A 12,251-nucleotide genomic window follows, 5' to 3' on the forward strand; every position below is an offset into this window, starting at 1 on the left:
AGAGTCTCGATGCAAGTATAAATACAATTTTTTTCATATATATTATTTTCCAAGATACGAAAATATTAAAGATTATATGAATATATAAATTCAAATTAAGCTTTACTTAAAGGAAGGATTTGAACATCAAATTATTTGATCGTCGATAATTTGAGCCTACCGTGTATATTAAAGAAAATTTCCACTTGAAAATATTTAATACGTATATAAATAGAATAGGACAAAAAATAGAGCCAAAAGCGTTGGACTTTTCAATGAAAACAAGATTAAAGTTTTGGAAAGTGCGAGTGCAAAGAATCAAGCATAAAGTCGAATGTAGTTCTAGAAAGGGTGTTCTCATTCTGTAGTCTGTACACACAATGCGAGTATAGCCTCGTTAACATCCGAGGTTTTCAAGTCAACAAAACAACCAATCAAAACCACGAAGCCACAACAGGACAAAAAACCCTCAAAAATAAAAGGGCCAGCCATCTCCTAGCAAACATTTCAAACACCCTCATTTCTCTCAAGCCCTCCTCTGGCCTCCCTCCCCTAGCAAAGCCTGCAAGGTCACTTTAATCTTAGCAAACTGCCCCAAGATTTTTTTTTAATACCTCTTGTCTTGTTTGAGCGCTAGAAATGCAAGGAAAAACCAACTCTGAGCAGCTTCCTCCTGGTTTTAGGTTCCACCCTACCGATGAGGAATTGATCATGTACTACCTTCGTAACCAAGCCACATCCAGGCCATGCCCTGCATCAATTATCCCAGAAGTTGATATTTACAAATTTGATCCTTGGCAATTACCTGGTTGGTTTTAAGTTAAAGGATCTTGTTTTCTGGGCACATTGAAATTGAAAAGTATCCTTATAATTCGCATGCATGCTTGATTGTTTCTAGACAGGGCTCGTAATATTGATTGTTTAACTTATGTGTAGAGAAAGCGGATTTTGGAGAAAATGAGTGGTACTTCTTCACCCCTCTCGACCGCAAGTACCCAAATGGAGTGAGGCCTAACAGAGCAACTGTGTCAGGGTACTGGAAGGCCACGGGCACAGACAAGGCCATCCATAGTGGCTCTAAATATGTTGGTGTCAAGAAAGCTCTTGTTTTTTACAAGGGCAGGCCACCTAAGGGTACTAAGACCGATTGGATTATGCAGGAGTATCGCTTAAATGATTCGAATAAGCCAGCCAGCAAGCAGAATGGATCCATGAGAGTAAGTTCCTCCCCCCCCCCCCCCCCCCCCATGGTGCACATATATCATCGGGTATTCTAATGATCAATTACCATGTAATTTTTCCAAGAATCTGTGTATCTTCTGGTGATTTGACATTTTTTTTTTGTGTATGCGTGTTTCAGCTAGTCCTGTGCAGAATTTACAGGAAGAGGCATGCAATAAGACATTTGGAGGAGAAAACAGAAAATCCAGTACATGCCCATTTGGACGTCACCCCAGATAATGATGCTAGAGAGCAACAGATGATGAAAATCTCAGGAACATGTTCTCTTTCTCGTCTGTTGGAAATGGAGTACCTGGGTTCAATTTCCCAACTCTTGAGTGGAGACACGTATAATTCAGATTTTGATTCCCAGAACCTCATGAGCGATGCTTTGACTGACCATGTTATAAAAATTCAGCTAGGAGAGATGTCTCCCGAGCACACAGATAATGGCAATTTTCAAGGAAACCAGCGGGGCAGCACTTCTTTAATTAATCAGCCCCTAGTTGTAAACCCAATGATGTACGGATTCCAGTGATTTGGATGGTTTTGACCATTGAATGAACAAAATCTGGGCTCATCATCGTATTGAAGACATCTCAGTGGTTAACATCCAATCAGAAATGTACATGTTGTCTGTCGGAGCACGTATATATCCTGCGCGATATTTTTTATTTGCAGTTTTATTAATGTGGTACCAACTTGGCATCTATTAATATATAGTTTTATTTACACACGTGTACATTTAGGACAACCTTGAAGGTGTTTCCATTTGTTATGGGTATGTTTAGTGTGTGGCCTATGGGTACTGTTTATCAATGTTTGTTTGTGGATTTTAAAAGTTTTTTTTGAAAAAAAAATATGTTTTTATTTTAAATTATTGTTTTAAAATGTGATCAATTAACCTACCAACAAAACTATTTGCTACAAATAATATCTTATTGTTGCATCGAAATATATAAAATATTGATTCATCTGACTAACATTGACTTTAGTAAAATGAAATGGTTGAATAATTAAAAAATAAGATTATTTAGGAATACATGTTGAATGCTAAGATTACACATTGAATTTCTGGTAGTAGATCCATAATAAAAAAAGTGCTTATGATTGTTCTAGAAAAAATGAAATGAAAAATATCGTAGAGCTAGAACAATTATCGTATGAGGTTTATCTAATGTTAGATGCAGAGGCGCATAATAGATCGATATGAACATTATGAGCTGCCCCATAATAAAACCTGTTGTTGTTGATACCTTTTTCTCGGTTTCTTCTTCTTTTTTTATAACCCGAGCAAGGAAGAGATAAGATTATTTTTTTATTTTAAATTATTGTTTTTGTTGTATTTAGATGGTTTTGATGTGATGATATCAAAAATAAATTTTAAAAATAAAAAATTATTATTTTAATATATTTTGATTTTTTTAAAAAAAAACAACAAAAATAAAAAAAAAAACACTCATCCAAGAATATGCCCTAACAAAATCCAGGATGGCCAACAAACAATACAGAAATTTAATTATTACAATATTGAGCAGATTTGCAGTCGGCCAGGCACTGTTTTAACTTTTCTGCCTTCGGAATAGTAAAAGTCACTTGCCCGAAAAACAAATATCGAGATATTTTTATTTTATTTAAAATATCGAGATATTTTATAGACTGGGCAAAGACAATAAAGAAAGCAATTTGATTTATGCAACTAACCAGGTGTTTTGGTGGTTGCATGGGTTAATTTGTCGTTTGCTTGATAAGAACTCTAAAGGCTTGAGATTCCAACCATTCCATCACCAGCTAGCTCATTAGGAAGGTTGGATTCCATTATTTTAAGTTCTATCCATGACCCGCTTCTCTGACTTGGTCAATTTCGGATCATCGATAAACACTACCGGGTCGGAAATTTTATCATGATATTCTACATATATTGAGAGAAATTGCGTCTACATATGCAATGATAACATTATTTAGCACCACTTTGAGTGGTCCAAGGCGAATACAGACTGTACAGTTGAGAGTTGTACACAAAACCTTGAGCCTCAAGGAGTGAATGCAGCCATCAAGCAATGGCCTGATTGCTTGCTCGTCTACGGTTAACTAGGTTGAGAGCAAAAAAGAGGGGAGACATTATTTTATCTTTAGGCATCCTAAAGCATACAAAGACTGCCGACAAAGAAAGCTAATTCAGTAGTTCATAAGCTTCACCACTTCTTAACCAACTTCCCAGTTACCTTTACCATACTCAATTATAAGAAAAAAATCAAGTTAGGCCTTCCTGCCAACACATTCAATGTTTTTATCCTTTAAGTTTTATAATCAATGGAGGAAGAAAAGAGTCTTTCATTAGCTTCTTATAAAACCGATGGCTACAACATGGGAATGGCATTGATGCTAGCTAGCATGGTTTTGTCATGGATGTTTATCCATAGATGGAACCAAAGGCACAAAAAAGGCCCGACAACTTGGCCAACTGTAGGAGCAGCAATGAGCAGTTTATGAACTAAATGCAATGTGAAAGAGTTGTTCAGTCCATTTTTGATTTTTCGAATAGAGCTTCTGTCGATTCTCTCTGGTTGTTTATAAAGCTTACAATTTCTCTTTCATAGGAATTGTTAATGTGGATGACTCCAGAGTAGAAAGTGGAACACTGGCTCCCAACCTACAGCCAATCGCTTTGCTCAGTCATTTGATACTGCTAACATCATCGTGACGCTTCGGTTCATTGATCCATTGTGAAAAATTAAGAAATTTCTTAATGTGGGTTCAGAGGCTCTACTTGGTAAGAACATTAAGATCATTTGATGATTTCACCTACTCCATGATTCGCAGAAGGAAAGCAGAAATTGAAGAAGCCAGAGGCACTGGTAAAAGTACCAAGGTAACTTCATCTTTGTGAAAGATTTAATCTCCATAATGATAAAAGAAATTGTATTCACTAACCAAATTCATGGTCGATGTGACATATTATCAAGGTTCATTGAGCAAGGTGAAGACCCAGAAAGCTATTTTGACAGACAAAAGCCTCAGAGATGTTGTCCTGGACTTTGTGAAAGCAGGGCGAGATACAACAGCAACAACCCTCTCAAGGGCTATATACACGGTAATGACACCTAACCACGTAGCCGAGAAGCCTTACTCTGAGCTCAAAACTTTTGAAGAGGATAGGGGAAGGAAGAGAATGTTTAGTTGCTTCAGATAACTCAAACGACCCTGAATCATTCAGTCAAGGGAAATGCAATATGCAGGACTTCTGACTCAAGATTCCTAGGGAAGATTATACTATTTGCATGCAGTGATCACACAGACACTTCGTTTGTATCCAGCAGTTCCTCGGGTAAGCCTAACGTATCGAATGCAATGCAGTCAATGAAAACCGTGTAAAAACTTTGGAAAATAGAAAACAGATGATTTAATTTGATATAGCTAGAGAAAATGGAAATCTTTAGCCATGGAGATCTTGGTTTTGATATACGTGCTTTTTTTAAAATAAAAAAAAAACATGACAGCATTATACTGTTTAGTGAACTGTTATTTGATGATTGCAGGATCCCGAAGGTATACTGGTGGACGATGGATTGCCTGATGGAACCAAAGTAAAAGCAAGAGGCCTGGTAACTTATGCTCCCTATTCCATGGTTACAATGTAGTATAATTGGGGCCCTGATGCAGTTTCTTTCAAGCTTGAGATCGAGATGGCTCAAAGATGGTTTCTTCCAAAATGCATCTCCGTTCAAGTTCACTGCATTCCAATTAAGTTAAAAATAATTAACGCTCGCAACCAATACATTAATACTTAATAATTGGGTTCCAGCTAAGATTAAGGAAGTTGAACTGCTTGTGCATTTTGAATCCAATATGATCTCGAAGCTCTATCAACATATAATAAGAATGGGAAGTGAAAAATAATCATGCATTCAACTCATAAAGTTTTTGGTACATTGTGCGTGATCATGGATATTGTATAGAAGCTGTATGGCATTATTTAGTTTAATAACGGGATCTAAACTGATCGATGATGTTTATTGAACGGGCTCCAGTTTAACTAAGCAACTTCAGCTTCTTCTCTTTCCACTCTTTTATTTCAGCATCAATCTTTGCTTGAACACTGGCATGAAACCCTGGGTATGGTTCATAGCCAAAAGAGGTTTGAAGAGCCTGAAGCAAAGCAGCATAACCACAATAGTTTTGAGATCAAATCGTCAAAAAAAAAAAAAAAACAAGAAGAAGAAGATGATGAAACTAGAAATTACACCTCCAGCAGCACAAAGAAGGGAGCCATTACAAAGGCTTGAACAAGGTTATCCAAAAGAGCAGGGGCTCGTTTCTGCAGGAAAGTATCTGAACCTGAGGCACATTTTAATGTAACTAAACTTTAATAACTCCAGATCATAGGATCAATTACCTCAAAGACCCCATGGCCAATGAACTGTCCAGTCCAACAAATTATTTGAGCCACCAGGACAACCTGGAGAACAATTTGTTGCCTTCAAAATTAAATGAAACAAAACTGAACTACTATCTCATGGTTTGCATTGTTGAAAGAAAAATGCATGATGCATGAATGTTCAGAGTCAGACTTAAATGTACACGCATTAGATGTTTATGAGCAACAGAAAGTGCAAATGAAACTTACAAGTCAAGGAAATTGTCACACAAACTAACGTACTAACTCTCAACAAAATGATCAAACCACGTGCTTCTGTGAAAAATGAATCTTACAAGTCAAGGAAATTGTCACACAAACTAACGTACTAATGTCCAACAAAATGATCAAACCACAGCAAAGAAGCACACTTAGAAACACTCATATACTGCATTATCCTGTAAAACTGCTTGCAGCCGTAAAAAATCAATAACTACTTTGATCCAACTCGCAAGACTTCATGATACTCCATTCTTGAGGTTGGATCTGCCATCTACCTCTAAAACACCTTTTTCTCAAAATTGGATCGAATCCAGTAACAATTCAAGCCATGGGAACTCTGAACAAAGATGCACTACATTCATCATGTCCATCTTCTTTATCGGAGATCAGCCTCAATAAACTACACCAATTCAATTATCTTTCTGATTTTAACATCCATCATGGCATTGTAAGAAAAACAGATAGATTCAGGTCGTGCACCAGTCAAATATACAACCAATATCCAGATTCCACACAACTTCCTAATCTCCTGTAGCATATAAAGTCAGATAGAGACCAATAGAACCATTCAAATCCAAAGTCCGACATTTCTCAAGCCTGGCTATATTGCTTTGGAAAAGTATGCATCTAGAAGTGAAATATGAGATATTCCATCATTATTTCCTACAGGAAACATATGGTTTACAATCAGAACTGGCCTACTTAATAAAGTTTTCTGTTATACATAATGTCAAAGGATGGCAACAGATCGGGGTGTATGAAGAGCCATATTAATTATAGCCACGTTGACAGACAAATTGGAACAGTGAAAGGAAAGAGTTCTCGAATTTCTGATTCTGTGCTTGTCTTGACCATACCAATTCACAACATTTGCGAAATATAACTTTTAAAGAACCAGATTTTAAAAAAGAATAAAGAATTAAGCCATCAACTATTCTAAAACACATATTTCTGCTTCTACAATAAATGCAAACTATAGCTTTCAGAGAAAGCTCTAAAGAACTCTGAAGTAAAGAGATGCCCCGATAAAACTAATACCAATTTGATAGTAGCTAATAAATTGAATAAAATCCAGAATTGCTCTTCAGGTAGAGTATCATCAGGGAAAAGAAGTATCTGATGAATAGCTATTATTGAAATTTCAATAGCCAAAAGGACCAGACAAGAGACCTATTATTCTCTGTTTTTTCAATTTCCATGAATCATGAGCTATCATCAGCACGGCAACTGAACATTATTGTTCAATACCCAACACACCAAAAACTAAGAATATCACCGGAAATAAAATTACCTTCCAAGCAAGAGAGAATCCAAGCCAGCTAGCCACAAAACAACTACTTACCCAACAGAAACCACAGAACAAAGCAGCCAAGGAACCAGCTTTTGGGTCCAAACAGATATAAAACAAAGCATATATTAAAACAAGAAAGAACCCGATGTTAAGAAACAGAACCACATCATTACTACCAAACAGAGATAACTCGACTTGAGGGAGATTAAACAGAGGAGGTGTGAAATAAAGAATCAAACTAGAGGCGAAAAAGATTGGCCAAACAAATATCATGTGAATCAATATGTTTATTGGGTTACTATGGTATGCACCATAGAATGCATAGTGCTTCTCTAGATCAAACAATCCATACTTCCCCATTGAAAAATCAGAAAGGAAAAGATGGGATTTTTTCTACGGGAGGATTTTGTTGAGAAAATTATTGGGTTGTGTGTATGTTTTTCTACAGGAGGGGAGAAGGAGACAAGGAGATAAGAAGCTAAGTTTAGGACAAAAATTTAGAAAAGGGGATTTCTTGAATTTTATGCCATCACGGGACAGACAAAAGTGAAAGCAGCTCTGAAGACGGGTTTGCTGCCGTGAATGGCTGTGACAGACTACGTATATAACCGTCTCCTCTTTGGCTCCCGATAAAAACTTAAAAGAGATTGGTTCTCCATTTAATTTTAGGAAATTAAAAAAATTATAATTTTTTTTAGATATTGCATCTATCCGCCTCGTAGAGCATCCAAACCCATTAAAAAAAAAAACACGAATGGGATGATGAATTTACTGTTATTCTAGATATGAGAATAATGTTTTTACCATTTTACTTTTTTTTAAAAAAAAAACATAGGTTGATGGCTGAGGTCAAAAATGTCTTTGCACTGGGATCATTTTAACATTTCAAGACGGACAGGGATAAAACAAATATTTTACTTTTTAAATGTACAATAAAATAACATAAATAATCTTAAAAGTGAAAAATTGTTAGGCTGACATGCAGGTTATTTTTGTATTTTCGCTTTAAAGTACATATTTAAATAACCATTTTATCATTATAGACCGGTTTACTATTATAATAATAAAAAAAAAACTTGAGCTTCCAGTGGCTGTGTTTTTGTCTTTTTTGAAAACCATGGTTAAAAAACCTCCCTACCCTTTTTAATTAAATTCTTTAACCTAGAATCATAGGGTATTTTTGTAATTGGCCTACTAGATTTTGCGTTATTATTGGGTTAGGCTAGGGATAGTTTAATTTTTTAATAAATAAACAAACACCACCCGCTGTCATCTTTAAACGATATGAGCAGTTGGTTCTAGTGGCCAAAAAAATCATTTCAGGCGGGTGTTAGATTCATCTTGGTATTTCCTCCATGACCCAACGACATGTTTACTGAGAAGATCTCTGGTTTTGAGCTAATAACCATTTTTTTCCCTTCTTTTTTTATCCCTTAATGTTTGTGCCATCTCTCTTGATTTTTCAAATAAGCCCTTGAACTTCTCTTTCTTTTTTATTTGGCTTTGTTTTTTTTTTTTGTTATTTATTTTATTTTAAGATAATTTATGAAATTAAAATTTTATTTTGATTTTATCTCCATTTAATTTTTTCTTTATCAAATTTGGTCCTATTTTTTAATTGTTATTTATGTAATCTGAGATGATTTTTTGAATTGGATTTTTTTTGCAATTCCACCCTCTATCAAATGTTTTTCTTATTTATGCTTTATTTTCATTCCTTTGATTGTTGTATTTTTTCTTTGTAAAATTTTTAGATTTATATTTTTTTTTGCTTGATTTCATCCTTAAACATTTGATTAGTTTGGATTTGAGCTTCTTGGTTAAGTCCGTGTTTAAGATTTCACGGGTTAAAAGTTTTGAAAATTAAACTAGCTTTAATAGGTTTGCGTGGGGTGTTTATGTATTTGCTTTGTTTTCAATTCACTTGTAAGTATAAACAAAATTCTTAACTCACTAACAGGAAAAAAAAGAAAAAGAAAAAGAAAAAAAGATTGCTTAGGTACTGGAATGATAAAGAGGTTATGTAAGAGTTAGGTGAAGCAGAGGATCCTGCGGTTTCTGAAGAAGCAACAACTTCTATGGAAAATTATGGACATGATAAAGCAGGGAACGAGGATGAATCAATTGTCCATTACTATGCCAGTGTTGGTGATGCTAAGGTAGGTAGAACTTGCCTTTGATTGTATGCTGCCTTGATTACTGGTCTGACCACAGGTTTTTATTTCGATACACCATAAGACTTTCCGACATGGCAACATTGTTGGATAATTTTACATGTACACTCGCTGTTCCTGTCTCGATTGATCTTGGAAGTAGTTTGTTGGATATTACAACCCCCATTGTTCTTTCATTTTTATAATTCAGTGTTCTTGAATCACTAGCTTGTATCAATCTTCCTCGTGGTGATGACATTTGCACCGGAGTGCCTCTCGTTACAAGGCTTAAACACAACACATGTCTTGTACCAGAGATTTTCTTGTAGTTTGATGATAAAACAGTGCCTGCCGATGAAGCCTACATTGTTGATGCTATCATCCTTGCCACTGATGAGGTTGCAGGCAATGGTAAGGGCATATCTAACACTGCATCAGCTCTCGTAGTGAACAGGAAATGGCAGAGATGTTGATGTTTGTTTGCAACTTGTAAAATCTCATTTAATATCAAACCGAATGCAATAAGTTACAGAGATCAATAAATTTCAAAGTCGTTGCATTTAAATGTGTTATTTAAATCTAATAGATAGAAAAGTATAATTTAAGATTTTTTTTTCGTTGTAATTCTACCGTTTTGGATAAATAGTATTTGTATACGGTGTCCGGGTCAGCTTGCGCGCACCTCGACTAATCCCACGGGCCCTGAAGTTAACGACCATGTAAACCTCCAGTGGCCATCATATGAGCAACCACAGGGCTCGAACCTGAGACCACAGAGGAAGTAAACTTCTTGATCCCAAACTCTTACCACTGGACCACCACCTAGATGGTTAGTTATGGCTATTTTTTATTGCATGCATCAAGGGTCCAACCTCAACCCCCCCTCCCTCCCTCCCTCCCTCTCTCTCTCTCTCTCTCTCTCTCTCTCTCTCTATATATATATATATATATATATATATATATATATATATATATATATATATATATATGTAGGGTTTAATGCATGCATCAAGGGTCCAACCTCAACCCCCCCCCCCCCTCTCTCTCTCTCTCTATATATATATAGGGTTTAATGCATGCATCAAGGGTCCAACCTCTATATATATAACGTAATCATAGCTTATTGTTTTTTTTAGAATACATTTTTACCGTGAAATGTGTTTTTAAAATTGTCCAAGAGTTTGAATCAGTCTCGATTGACATATAAAATTAGGTTAAAAATATTATTCTTCATCGAATTAAGAGAAAAAGAAAGCTAATCTAACGATGCATATTGTATTTCTAGAAGAAAAAAAATATACTTATTTGTAAATGAAAAGGATGAACCAGGAAAAGGAAAAGGAATGGTGGGCCACTAAAGTTATCCTTGATAGATGCAGCCGTGGATGACAGGAAGACCCATTGGGCCATTCTAAGAGAGCCCAGTCCAAATATAAACAGGCCTCAACCTTTGTCTGTGACTACGCTCCGGCCCTTCTAAATGAACAAGTCTCATCGTAATCGAAAAAGAAAAAAAAGAAGAAGAAAAAACAAGATAACAAGCTTGCCACATGGCAAATAGCTACGGTCCATGTTGAAGAGAAGGGCAAAAAGGTCAGCATGCCAGCCAGCTCCAAAATCCACAGAGTCAATCCTCCCTTCCCCTCGTTTCCAAAGAATCTGAGTTAATAATTCCTTCACATTTTATCCAAACTCATCATGAGCAGTTTCACAGCTAACACCCCAACTCTCCTCCATGCCCAGAAGAACATCACCATTAAACCTCGAAATCATCAACCCAAACGCTCAGCTCCAATAATCAAAGCATCAATTTCACCCCTAGAAAGTGTGACCAACAGAAGGAAAATCGTAGCTTTTTTATCCACTTCACTAGCACTAGGCCAGCTACATGGCACCACAACCACCGCGCCACCAGCAGCACTAGCTGAGAAATGGGGCACACGTTCATTACTATGGGAGCATTTTTTTCAGCCTGACTTATCACCGGAAGATGCAGTTGCAAGAATTACCCAAACTGCCGAGGGCCTCCATAGTATGAGAGACATGCTAGAGAGCATGGCCTGGAGGTATGTCATGTTTTACATTAGGCAAAAACAAGCATATCTCTCCAAGGATCTGAAAAATGCTTTCTCTACGTTGCCTCCAAGTCGCCGGGAAGATTATGTTAAAAAGGCTAACGAGTTGGTTGATAATATGGACGAGGTAAGCGATTTGATTCTTTCTTTTTCTTCTTCTTCTTCTGTAATTTGATTAATTAAATTTACTTAAAAATCATAGAATATCTGTCACGTTATCATTAATTAATTAATTGGTAATTTATTTTACAGTTTGATTCTTATGTTCGGACGCCGAGAGTATATGAATCGTACCTGTACTACGAGAAGACATTGAAATCAATAGACGATATTGTGGCAATATTAGGAGAGAACTAGTCCAGTGTTGTTACATGAGCATTTATCAACAATCTTGAATTTCAGCTCTTGCGATATATTTTCTTATGCTGTCGTCTCTCTCTCTCTACCAGATTTTGTTGTGTGTGTGTGTGTGTGTGTGTGTGTGTGTGTGATGCAGAAGAATGATAGTGGATTAGACCACAAATCATGTGTCATGAGCTGCGTACTATTAGAATTTGTAAGGGGTATGCCAAACGGTAAAAATTTGAAATTAAAGGGTTTGGGTTTGATCTTCGTATGATATCAAATTTAAGTAATGTGATTGTTAATATGATAGTCACTAGAAGGTTATATGATTGTTAACTTTAGGGCCCGTGAAATTAGTCGAGGTGCGCACAAACTAGCCCGGACATCCACATTAATAATAATAATAAAAAAAAAAATTTGTACTCCAACATGCCTAGTTATTACATCGAATTCAGTTTTTTCAAAAATGTAACTACTGTACTAAATTAAATTACTCTTGCTCTTCCTCCACTCCTTCATTGCATGAACAACATCATTTCGTTAGTGTT

The 12,251-nt window shown here is 36.1% G+C and overlaps 3 protein-coding genes and 1 pseudogene across 3 annotated transcripts; 3 read left to right on the forward strand and 1 right to left on the reverse strand.

The window, feature by feature from the left end:
- The first annotated feature begins 469 nt into the window (after positions 1-469).
- On the forward strand, positions 470-1,932 carry LOC7481574 (NAC domain-containing protein 2). The gene is made up of 3 exons (XM_002315002.4): positions 470-787; positions 916-1,196; positions 1,340-1,932. The coding sequence occupies exons 1-3, from the start codon at positions 619-621 to the stop codon at positions 1,736-1,738; spliced, it is 849 nt and encodes a 282-aa protein (XP_002315038.1). The 5' UTR covers positions 470-618; the 3' UTR covers positions 1,739-1,932.
- A 1,012-nt stretch (positions 1,933-2,944) lies between these two features.
- On the forward strand, positions 2,945-4,953 carry LOC7481575 (cytochrome P450 704B1-like; annotated as a pseudogene).
- Positions 4,954-5,090: 137 nt separating this feature from the next.
- Positions 5,091-7,762, reverse strand: LOC7492926 (2-hydroxy-palmitic acid dioxygenase mpo1). Its single transcript, XM_002316091.4, has 4 exons — positions 7,131-7,762; positions 5,597-5,659; positions 5,447-5,518; positions 5,091-5,349 (listed from the first exon to the last, which is right to left on the reverse strand). Exons 1-4 carry the CDS (start codon positions 7,488-7,490, stop codon positions 5,233-5,235), a joined length of 612 nt encoding a protein of 203 aa, XP_002316127.2. The 5' UTR covers positions 7,491-7,762; the 3' UTR covers positions 5,091-5,232.
- Positions 7,763-10,868: 3,106 nt separating this feature from the next.
- On the forward strand, positions 10,869-11,781 carry LOC7492927 (photosynthetic NDH subunit of lumenal location 2, chloroplastic). Its single transcript, XM_002315005.4, has 2 exons — positions 10,869-11,485; positions 11,611-11,781. The coding sequence occupies exons 1-2, from the start codon at positions 10,982-10,984 to the stop codon at positions 11,713-11,715; spliced, it is 609 nt and encodes a 202-aa protein (XP_002315041.1). The 5' UTR covers positions 10,869-10,981; the 3' UTR covers positions 11,716-11,781.
- Positions 11,782-12,251: the final 470 nt, after the last annotated feature.

This window comes from Populus trichocarpa, chromosome 10 (genome assembly GCF_000002775.5).
Source record: "Populus trichocarpa isolate Nisqually-1 chromosome 10, P.trichocarpa_v4.1, whole genome shotgun sequence".
NCBI classification, from domain to species: domain Eukaryota; kingdom Viridiplantae; phylum Streptophyta; class Magnoliopsida; order Malpighiales; family Salicaceae; genus Populus; species Populus trichocarpa.

Bases quoted from the DNA above. Each gene is read 5' to 3' on its own strand.
- LOC7492927 (XM_002315005.4), top strand. From the start codon at position 10,982: ATGAGCAGTTTCACAGCTAACACCCCAACTCTCCTCCATGCCCAGAAG. The intron at 11,486-11,610 runs GTAAGCGATTTG...TTTATTTTACAG, and splicing joins TGGTTGATAATATGGACGAG to TTTGATTCTTATGTTCGGAC.
- LOC7492926 (XM_002316091.4), bottom strand. From the start codon at position 7,490: ATGGGGAAGTATGGATTGTTTGATCTAGAGAAGCACTATGCATTCTAT. The intron at 5,660-7,130 runs GTAATTTTATTT...ATTGTTCTCCAG, and splicing joins GATTCTCTCTTGCTTGGAAG to GTTGTCCTGGTGGCTCAAAT. The intron at 5,350-5,446 runs GTGTAATTTCTA...GCTTTGCTTCAG, and splicing joins CCTTCTTTGTGCTGCTGGAG to GCTCTTCAAACCTCTTTTGG.
- LOC7481574 (XM_002315002.4), top strand. From the start codon at position 619: ATGCAAGGAAAAACCAACTCTGAGCAGCTTCCTCCTGGTTTTAGGTTC. The intron at 788-915 runs GTTGGTTTTAAG...ACTTATGTGTAG, and splicing joins TGATCCTTGGCAATTACCTG to AGAAAGCGGATTTTGGAGAA. The intron at 1,197-1,339 runs GTAAGTTCCTCC...TGCGTGTTTCAG, and splicing joins AGCAGAATGGATCCATGAGA to CTAGTCCTGTGCAGAATTTA.